At 45.7% G+C, this 10,725-nt stretch overlaps 1 protein-coding gene across 1 annotated transcript; it reads left to right on the forward strand.

Moving 5' to 3' along the window:
* Positions 1-13: 13 nt before the first annotated feature.
* Positions 14-10,399, forward strand: atxn1a (ataxin 1a). Its single transcript, XM_031839384.1, has 2 exons — positions 14-3,442; positions 5,571-10,399. The coding sequence occupies exons 1-2, from the start codon at positions 1,592-1,594 to the stop codon at positions 6,168-6,170; spliced, it is 2,451 nt and encodes an 816-aa protein (XP_031695244.1). The 5' UTR covers positions 14-1,591; the 3' UTR covers positions 6,171-10,399.
* Positions 10,400-10,725: the final 326 nt, after the last annotated feature.

Raw genomic sequence — 10,725 nt, forward strand, 5'->3', positions numbered from 1 at the left:
GTGTGTGTGTGTGTGTGTGTGTGTGTGTGTGCTCGAAATGCTTCTACATTATTTATGAGATTCACACCAAGCTTTCCATCTTTTACAGCAGGAGTCCTTGCTGACAGATGGTGGTACACACTCACACATACTTCATTGAGTATAGCACATGCTTGTTATCAGATGTCCAAGTACAGCAGGTGCTGGAAACTTTTTGAAATAGTTTTGACTATTATTATTATTGGTCTTATTATTAATAGGGGTGCAAGCTTCTAGAAACCCATGACAAACTGCTTGGATTGTTGTTTTTTATTCTGCTTCAATTCTTTTGCTCAACCACTGTTGAGGCAATAAAAACCAATCAACCACCTGTTCGGCGACTTTTACAATGCACTCTACAGACACAAGGCATGTCTTCCTTGTAGCCATTTTCATTTCTCTTTAAAGTCATTGGTTGACTTGCTGGATTTCTTGTTGCAGCGCATCGTCTTGTCATGGCCTCTTTTTTGTCCTTCAGATCAATTTAGTTCACTCGGAACAGTCCTTGGAATGTCTTTTGCATCCTGAATTTCTTGTCTTGGCTTCATTTTTGATTTTGGAGCTCGTTTGTTGAGCTCCTGAGTTTGTTGATGCAGGCCGTCATTTTGTTGGCTCATGGCCCGTTTGTCGACCTTCATCACAGTAAAGACGTCGCTCAACAGTTTCTCTTGAGCTGTTTGTTTTGCTCCTGAATTTCTTGGTGCAGCAGCGCCTAATTGTGCTGCTATGTGGTGACAACAACCTCAACAAAATGTGTTGTTATTCATTTTCATGGTCTGTGTTTGCTAGATCATGTGTCTCTCTCTCCCTGTCCTTGAATTGAATGTACACCCGCCTAAAAAACTGAATGACGCAGTGCATTTCAGTATGTCAGCTTTTTTCATTCTCATTGGAAAAACAATTGGCTGATGCACCTGTGCAGTGTTGGATGCTAGGAATTTCGAGGATCATTGTGGTTGCTGTTCAGGTTGGAAACAAACTGCACTGTATTTAACTATTCATCTGTTTAAGAACCACGGCGTCTTCCTAACAGTCTTCCGTTCTCTCTCTTCCACAGGATTGTGCTGGGTGTGGGCAGGCTTGCTTTTACAAGGAAATGATTCCGCATGAAGTGCGACGCACTCGGCCCCCCGTCGTCCTCGGCGGCAGCAGCAGCAGGTGTGACGTCGACGTGACTCTCTCCGCTATCGCACTGAGCTCACCCTCCAGCCACTAAAGACCTCTGGACCAAACAGACCGCCCTACCCTCCCCTCTCACCACCCCTCAATATCTTCATCTCCATCTTTAATCCTTCCTCGCCCGCTTGTTACGGTCTGGATTTTCTTTGTTATCAAGAAAAGCCCCAATAATCGACGGCCTTGGGTGAACCGAGTAGAGAGGGAAAGAGAGACGAGATTGGGGAAGATAATTTCGAGCTAATTAAAGCGAGACAAGGGGAAAAAAGTGAAAAAAAGAGACCGGAAAGTGAAATTAAAAGTCAGAGAGAACAAAAAAGAGAGAAAAAGCTATAGAAGGCCAAAGGTTAAGGAACAATAACGCAAGTGCAGTTTAGGGAATTGAGGCTAAGTCAGCATGAAGTCCCACCAGGAACGCAGTAATGAATGTCTGCCCCCAAAGAAGAGGGAGCTCCCCTCAAGCACATTATCATCTGACAATCGCTCACCTAGCATCCCGCCTGCCAGTGACAGCCAGCGCACTGAGAACATGGCCTGGCTGGCCAGTGTGGCCGGTGGGAATGAGAGTGCCGTCGGCGGACACCGTAGCTCCAGTCACTCAGACGGCCTCCAGAATAAATCCCTCTTCTCCACGTCAGACTCTTCATCCTCCTCTTCGTCACTGAGGCTAGTCTCGTCTCTTCCTGCAGTGTATACGTCGCCCCTGTCACAGTCCACAGTTGGAGGAACTGTACACTACGCCCAACTGCCTCACAACCTGCAGTTTATAGCCTCACCCTACACTGCCCCGTACGCTGGCTACATCTCCCCTCAACTGCTCCCCCCTCCTCCCCCTCCTCCCCCCCTCTCCTCCTCCTCTTTGGCCACACAGAGACACTCGCACGCAGAGACCGTCTCTGCTCCGTCGCATGCCTCCAAGCATGACTACCAGAGAGCGTCCACGGGGCGTACCTCCATGCCTCCGCCTTCGACAGACCACGCCCCTCACTATGTTCAAATGTCAACCTCAACACGGACTGTGCCGTCGCCTCATTACCACGGAGGCATTCACCTTCCTCCCCAGTCACTGCACCCCCACCACACTTTGGGACATGGGATGTCCCACCTTGTGGTGCAGTATACGGACGGACCCACTAGGAAAGAGGACGGTGGCTCCAGAACCAGAGAGCTCCACAATGGAGAGCTGGAAAGGGGTCGGCGGTATGGAGCGTCCCCCGAGTCCGGCCTCTCTAAGCCAGGGGGCAAATCCCGGGATGCCATTTCGTCTTTGTCCTCCTACGAGGCCCGCCAGCTGGTTCTGCATTCAGACTACTCTACTCACGATCCCTCAGGGCTGAGAACCTCTTTCATGCTAATGCCCAACAGCCACGGGGACCACCAGCTGTTGCCACCCAGACCCAGCCCCGAGAAGCTGACGACCTCTGCCTCCGCACACCTGGAGAAAGGTGGTATCATCCTGGGCAAGCCTGTCAATCGCACACCCTCCTTCTCCAACACCACCTCCTCCTCTTTCACGTTTCCACCCCCGTTAAGTGTGGACAGCCTGAAAGCTGCTGTCAGCTGCTGTCAGCCCCAGACCGTCATCCAGACCACCCACAGCGCTACAGAGTCACTGTCAATGGGGCTCCCCTCCACCATCTACCCTCAGCCGCCTATCATTGGCTACATTGCAGGGGGCAGTGGGAGCCAGCATACGCCAATCAGCTACCACACCAGCCTACAGCAACACTTACTCATTCCTGGCGCCCAACCGGTAATTATCCCCGTCAGTGGAGGTGGAGTCACCACATTGGAACCGGTAACCTCCCACGTAACATCATCCACCCAAGCCGCACCGTTCCCTACCACACTCCCACATACATACATCGCTGCCCACAAAGGAGAAACTCTAGAGCCGTCCAGTGCCTCGTATCTCCAGGCCACTTCAGGTGCGGTGGTCCAAGCCCATCTTCATCTCCCCATCATTTCCGCTCTGCCGGGGATGGTCGCTCCTTCTGCTCCTCCTCCCTCATCCAGCACGGTGGTGCCCCCCTCCCTCCCCCCATATTTCATCAAGGGCTCCATCATCCAGTTGGCCGATGGGGAGCTGAAACGCGTGGAGGACCTGAAGACGGAGGACTTCATCCAGAGTGCCGAGATCAGCAACGAGCTGAAGATCGACTCGTCCACAGTGGAGCGCATTGAAGGCAGCCACACCTCACCCAACTTTGCTGTGGTTCAGTTCTCTGTTGGTGAGCACCGTGCACAGGTGAGAGACGGGTAGCAGCCTTTGTTAGATAGATAGATAGATATATATACTTAAATTTGTTCATTACACCAGCAAAAAATATACTTAAGCAATTAAATATTAAGTATAAAATGCACAATATATACCATAACAATAACAGAGTAAAAAATAATAATATAAAAAATCCATAGTATAAACAATGAAATAATATAGTATTAAATGAACTAACTAAACAGTATTGCCAAGATTAGCCAGCAGCAAACAAACAACAGTGTAGCAGTGTTATAGTCTTGTGGATAATTTGGCCACTTAAAGGATTAGTTTGACATTTTGGTAAATACTGTTTTTCACTCTCTCATGGGCTATTGAACTGTAGCCAGCTAGCTTAGCTTAGCAAAAACAGCAGAGCTACTAGCACCGCTAAACCTCTCTTATTATCAACATTCAACATTGTTTGTTCAATGTGTACACAAATGGAAACCCCCGAAGAAACACATTTTGTTTTGTGTACAGATCGATGACACAACATGTTAATTCTTAGGCTTCAGAGGTGCCAGTAGTAGCAATGTATTTCACAACGTTGGAGTCGTGCTCTTACCCCCCCTGCTTCCAGTCGTTATGCTAAGCTAAGCTAAGCTAAGCAGCTCTCAGTGCTGTCCCCATTGTTAATGCACAAAAATAAGATATTGCTCTTCTCATCTGACTCTCTGCAAGAAAGTGAAACTATTCCTTTTTGTTCTTGATGTGATTTTACATGATAGCGGTTTATGACGTCATTAAAGCGCTAAAACCTCATGTCAATTTAAAAGCTCAGTGGAACAAAAACTGATTTGATTAATTGTTCAGCTCCTCTATCAAGCTCCTTTATCAAGTTCGGTAGATTGCCGAGTTAATCATCCCAGTTGTACTTTGCATCTGTGAGTGTGAGAAACGACTTCTGTAAGAAGTCTTTTATGCAGACTCTTAGACGGTGTTGTAAATGTTGAATGACAAGTGTTGAGCTGCTCCCTTATTTATGATTCTATTACGGTGAATCTCACAGGACTCTGCTATTCCCTTTGTAGGTGGTTCAAATGCACTGTGATGGCAGACATGTAACAAACATGTTCTGATTATGAGCTGCAGAGAAGTTCAAAGAGTCGAGTGTTGGAATCGACTCATCACATATTCAGCGAAGGCAGAATGCGCTGATAGAATATCACATTTCTGCTGCTACATGTAAAACTCTACTGTAGTTCGATATAGGTCACAAAAAACTTGTATAGCTTCGATCTCTCAGTAATCTCTTAACATCTCATACTACGCCTCGATGTATCTTTCTGTTTTCTGTCTCCGGTTTTACCCAACTCCTTCAAACACACATAAACACACGCACACACATGCACCTTTCTCGTCTTTGAGGGTGTCCGTTAAAGCCAGTTAATCTATTTCATCTGTCCAGGGCTGTGACTCGTCCACCCACACAGCACATCTCTAACCAACTCTCCCGCCCCCGGCTGCTCTTTGATACTGTATCCCACAAAAGCTGACAATCTTTCAAAGACTTCTCTTTCTTTCTTTCTTTCTTTCACTCCATCAGTGGCTCTCCTTACTTTTTTTTTTTTTTCTTCCTGAGAGGTGGTAGCAGCTTAAGTCAAAAATGATATAATACAGAAGGGAGAACATTGCCTGTCATTTGCTTTGAGAGGGTGTTTGATACATCTTACGCTTGTATTGTTCTTGACATTGTTCTCTTTCACATTCACTTCCTCACTCCTCCTCTTGTTCAACACACCGTCCCTCTGTAAACTCGCCTTTTCATCTCCATCCTCAGTAACTTCTTCCACTCCCACCTTCTCATTCTCGCTACTATATTTCAGATCTTCCTCCGCTTCATCCTCTTTCTCCTCAGGTTTATTTTCCCCCTCTTTCTACCCGTCATTCCTCAAAGCCTCCTCTGCTTCTATCCGTCATCTCTTCACTCTGTCACACGTATAAATGATAATGCAGAGCTAATCAGTGCTAAAGCTACAGAGCTCAATGCAGAATATAAAAAAAAACATAAATATGTTCTATCCCCTTCATTGATTTTATGTAATGGACCAAAAGGCTTGACATATGTTGCCCCTTAGGTCACCAAGACTTTTCTCTCTCATTCTCTCTCCTCCAGGTGAGTGTGGAAGTCCTGGTGGAGTATCCCTTCTTTGTCTTCGGCCAAGGCTGGTCTTCATGCTGCCCAGATCGGACCACCCAGCTTCTGGAGCTGCCCTGCACCAAACTGTCTGTGGGCGACGTTTGTATTTCACTCACCCTCAAGAACTTGAGGAACGGATCTCTGAAGAAGACTCAGCCCCTGGAGCTAGCCACCCCTGCCTGCGTCCCAGCCTCCGGCCACGGGCACCTCAAACCCCCCAGAGCTGTCTCAGACGCTCACCAAAGCTGCGGCGGAGGAGGCTCCAGGCACAGCGAGCGGGAGAACGGCATCAGCCAGCGAGGGAAGGGTGGGAACGGGAGTGGAGGGGGCACCAACGTGGTGAACGGGGATCTCACGTTTGGGGAAAGAGGGTCCGTTTCGAAAGGTCAGGTTGCCAGCGGCGCAGAAGCTGGCGCCAGTAAGCCATCAGGGCGCAGGAAGCGAAGATGGTCCGCTCCGGAAGGGCGAAAAGTAGACAAATCCGAGGGGGAGCCGCCCTTGACCCTGCCCAAACCTTCCTTCATCCCTTACGAGGTGAAAGTCAGCATCGAGGGAAGGTCAAATATTGGCAAGTGAAGGCTAGCAGGACTGTTAAATAACCATTGGGATTTGGAAAAAAGACATAAAAGGATTCTACAAAAAAAAACATGAATGCCCACATTAATGTTTCATTTGTCTTGGTTTAAAAGTTTTGTTTTCTGTTTTTATTTTTCTATCTTGAATACTGTACTGTAGAGGCAAATTGACCCTACATGGTATCACCTTACATTAAGTCCATATAGTTATTAATGTAACAACATTTGTTTTTTTTAGAGATGGATTTGATATCACACAAGCAACCAATGCCGCTTTGGTGGTTTTCATGAGATGACTTATGGTGAGGGATTTGTGAGGCGTGCTAGATGTTGATGGATGGCCGTGTGGCACACAGGAGCAATGCTTGATGGCTCTTCTTGGCTGGCTGTACATTACACATAATGCAGATTTCAAATTGAATATGCTCACAGTTTGCCTCTTGTCAGCAGTTTACTCCCTGTGCGCTGCTAGTGAGGCTGCCGAAAGCACTTTTCCGCCACCTCTTTGCCGCGCGCGCCACTGGTTTTACACTTGGCCACAGGAGTGACATAATGCCAGATGATCCAGAGCATGAAGGATTTGTGTGGGGGGGGGGGGGGGGGGCAGTTGGAAGAACACCATTCTCCATGTCTTGAGTATAAACAAACCGTGTCATCAGAATGTGTCGGACCTGACCAGTGATGCCATCAGGTTGTGCCAGTGTGCCACACAAAGAGAGAGGGAACAACATTTACTCTGTTCAGTGTGACGAAGGTGGAGCCTTTACTTTCATCTTGAGCATTTTCGTTTTTGTTTTCATAAACCCCTCGTCTTCTATCTCACCAGATAGTTCTTTTCAAATGATTGTCAAAAAAACCTTAATCAGGGGTCATTTAGTCCTAGATTGAACCTAGGTGGGTCAACGTTAATGTATAAATGTGAGATACCCTAACCTAATACATACAAGTGCAAACACACTGGGTTGGCGAACTTCAATTTAAGAATGTGTTAAAGAGGAAGACTGCATACAATCCTCCTTGTCTTTTGATGAATTACTTTATGTTTCTTTGTGGAGAAAGGCTGCGTGAGAGGAACCGAGAGAATCTGCATGTCAGCTCCGAGAGGGTCGGGACGTTTCAAAGCACTTAACAGACCTGTCGCACTCGCCATACTGCCAACAATTGTTTTGTTGTCTCTTTATTTTAACGCAGTACTGTATGTTTTTTTTAGAAATATTTTTTTTTATTAAGACAAGGGTAGAAAGTAGCAACAGCACTTTGTAAAGGTGAAGCTTTTGGAAAAGTGAAGGGGTAGTTTGGTAACCGTGGGAGCGCATGTGCCATTGGATCACAAAGAAAAGGTGCGATTGTGACAAGTTTTGGAGAAAATGAATCCAGTCGGTAGGTTCGGTGAGTTAGGTTAAAGGAACATTCTGGTGACGAAAGGAATTAGAAAGATGATGGTTTTCAGCATGTCAGCTGGTACAGTATTTGGAATGTGTTTTGAAAGTTTGGGATCCGGCAAAAAGGATCAACAAGGAAACAGGCTTTTGAAATATCCCAATGATGGTTCTGTGCTAGCCTATGAGCATCGATTAGAAGCTCACGCCACAGAATTTTGAAGGGTGTCATATATTTGTAATGTGTGTGCATGATGCTGGTCTGTCTGTCTCCACACACACACACACACACACACATACACACACACTTACACAAACACAAAAGAGTACAAACCATCCCTAAGACTCAAAGACCTATAATATGTACTGTATTCAGATGAATGCAGATGCTTTGTGGTGCATATCGTCCCTACTGCAAAGACACTAGTTGACTGACATTGGATTAACACACACTGCTAACAGCACAGAGTGCTCTGTGGGGTGTGTGTGTGTGTGTGTGACAGAGTGTGAGTGTGTGTATGATTGTATGTATACTGTGTATAGGAACAGGTTATACTCATTTGATATATAGTCGATGCTAAATGTCCAGGGTTTCTACTTGGAGTCGTACTTAATAGAATCTTGCAATTTGCACATCGGGAGGAGGGAGAAGGGCGGAGACATGATTTTGAACCGCTCTGTCCTGAAACGAGCCCTAGACCACGCGGCGCACTGGAGGAGACCAGGGTTGTTGTTCCTCAACAGGCACTTGACACATTGTAGAGGAAAAGTTTCTACATCAACGCAGTTAAGGTCAAATTTGAGTTTTTACGAACATAACCGTAGCTGTAAAACTGCATTTTAACACGTGCCTGCCTACTGAATTTAAGAGAAATGGGAAGGAAGATTTGATTTTTTTGTTTTTTTGGTCCAGCTGAAACCCTATTTTACTAAGTTACCTCAACAGATACGCCTGCTTGGTTGGCCCGGCATGTAGAGCTTCGTCAGAAGTTGAACACCCTCACGGACTCTTTCTTGCGTGTGAAAGCTCAGGTTCTGTTCTTTTTCTGAGCTTGGTTTTTGAAGTGTAATGTGAGGTGTGAACCATCTGATGATCTGCATATAAAATGGTTTCGTCTTTATTTCTCCTCTGATATCAGTGTAACTGAACTACGGGGGATGCTTTCTTTTTCAATTTTGAAATATAAATAAAATTTGCAGTTTTTAAATCCACCCGTGATGGCAGATAAACATGGTCTGGGATTTAATATGTTCTGGTCGTATTGGTGCCGTTCAACGTAAATGTTTCTCTTCATGCTGCACTTAACAACATAGTATGATTCGCACAGTAGTTCGATCGACATGTGCAGGTTGCTGGCCCGATAGTGTTGTTAAGGAGCTGGAGACGACGTGGCTTCCTGCAGGCGTATCTGTTGAGCTCTCTACTCAGCCTCTGTATTTAGGTGTCGTTATACTGCAAGAGAGGGTTTTTATTTGCCTCTTAAGAAGTGGATCAGTCGTATTCTCATCCCACTGAAAGTATAGGTTTAGCTGTGCAGGGCAACGCTTCAAGTGGTGGGAGTTAACCAGGGTGATGGCAGGATGGATGTGATGGTGAGTAAAAGGGTAGAGCCCCATATGAGATTTGAAAATGCTTTATTTTTTTATAATAAACAGGGTTTCTCAGATCAACACCGCAGTAGTACAAATTAATTTCTTCTTTTTCCTACTGAAACATCATGATTATTACTAGTAGAAATAGTAGCATGTGTGTGTGTGTGCGTGTGCATGTTTTGCAATCTGTGTGTGGCTGTGTGTTTTGTAAATTGTATATACATGTCATACGCACGTACATACATGTTTTTTTTTGTCCAACCCCCTTCCCAACAAAGCAGAACCAACAACATCTCAACAAACCTGTCAGCCACTATCAAAACCTTTACTGTCAGGTTAGACACATTTTTTAGCCAAAGCCAAGTGATGCTGATGTTTACTTTGGTTACTTTAGAAAGCAATAGTACAACAATATTCAGGCACTCTCTTTGTGTATGAGTGGACACACACATACACAGTCATTCCACTCAAATTCTCTGCAATAAAAAAAATCATAATAATCGTCTCTTATTGCAAAACCAAAACAACTCCTCCTTTCCTCCCTGAGAGAATATACAATCTTGCCATATACTGGAAAATGCACATAGAGGCTAATATACCTGAACACAACTCGCTTCAATTAGCACTATTCCCCTCATCATGAAGTACATTTTTAAATCTTTAGAAGTTGCAGTTGCAGCACCAGTTGCTAGTTTTTCAGGGAAGTGTCTCATATATGCAGTATCCGACCCCCAAAACCTCCGACGTCCCCGGCTGGTTGGAGTCATAAACTCTGTCGTCACGCTACAGGTCAGCATATGGTCACGTGCGCCTGAAAGTAACCAGCAGACATTTTTGACTCCGCCAACGTCTGCGTCATTGCCACGACTCCCGTAGTGACCTCGTTAACTTTGTTTCAGGTACCCAATCACAGCCAGCCAGCCTCGCACCTCCTCCTTGAGGCAAAGCAATCAATCAACCCTCAACAACCGATAGCTACCTTTCAGTGTGGCCTGGGCTGCCCGCTCCCCTCCTGACATCATCTTTTGATATTTGGTCTCTTCTTTTCACTACGATCTTATAAAGATCATTGTGTTGATACGTCATAGGAAATGCATACTTAGTAATAGACTATGAAACAAATGCAGACCCGCTCTGCATGCGGTGGAGGGAACGGCGCATCGCAGCAAGGTATCAACATTTTTTTGAGGGTTTTGTTGTAGTTTTGATTTTGTTCAAATAATCCCAAATTTAATCTTTCCATCCCCTTGAAATGTACCACAATGTGCAATACTTACATTTGTCTCTCTCCCCCCCCACCCCCCCCTCTTTGCTGTGCCAAGTATATGTTTAATGTCCGAATCCCAGTGTCTCATCCATGTTAATGGATTGTGTATTTTACTGTCTGTTGATGTGTGTGTCACATCTGTAAACGAGGATGTTTGTGAAGAGAAACAAACCCAATGGAGAGTTTTCCCCCTAACCGCTCTATCCCTTTTGTCCCAGCGGCCTTCCTAAATTTGAGCGTGTGTGTGAGAGATTGTGTCGTGTCTCCTTGGTGTGTGTGTGTGTGTGTGTGTGTGTGTGTGTGTGTGTGTGTGTGTG

The sequence above is a fragment of the Anarrhichthys ocellatus genome, unplaced genomic scaffold, assembly GCF_004355925.1.
Source record: "Anarrhichthys ocellatus isolate YVR2014 unplaced genomic scaffold, GSC_Weel_1.0 scaffold1545, whole genome shotgun sequence".
Lineage (NCBI taxonomy): Eukaryota > Metazoa > Chordata > Actinopteri > Perciformes > Anarhichadidae > Anarrhichthys > Anarrhichthys ocellatus.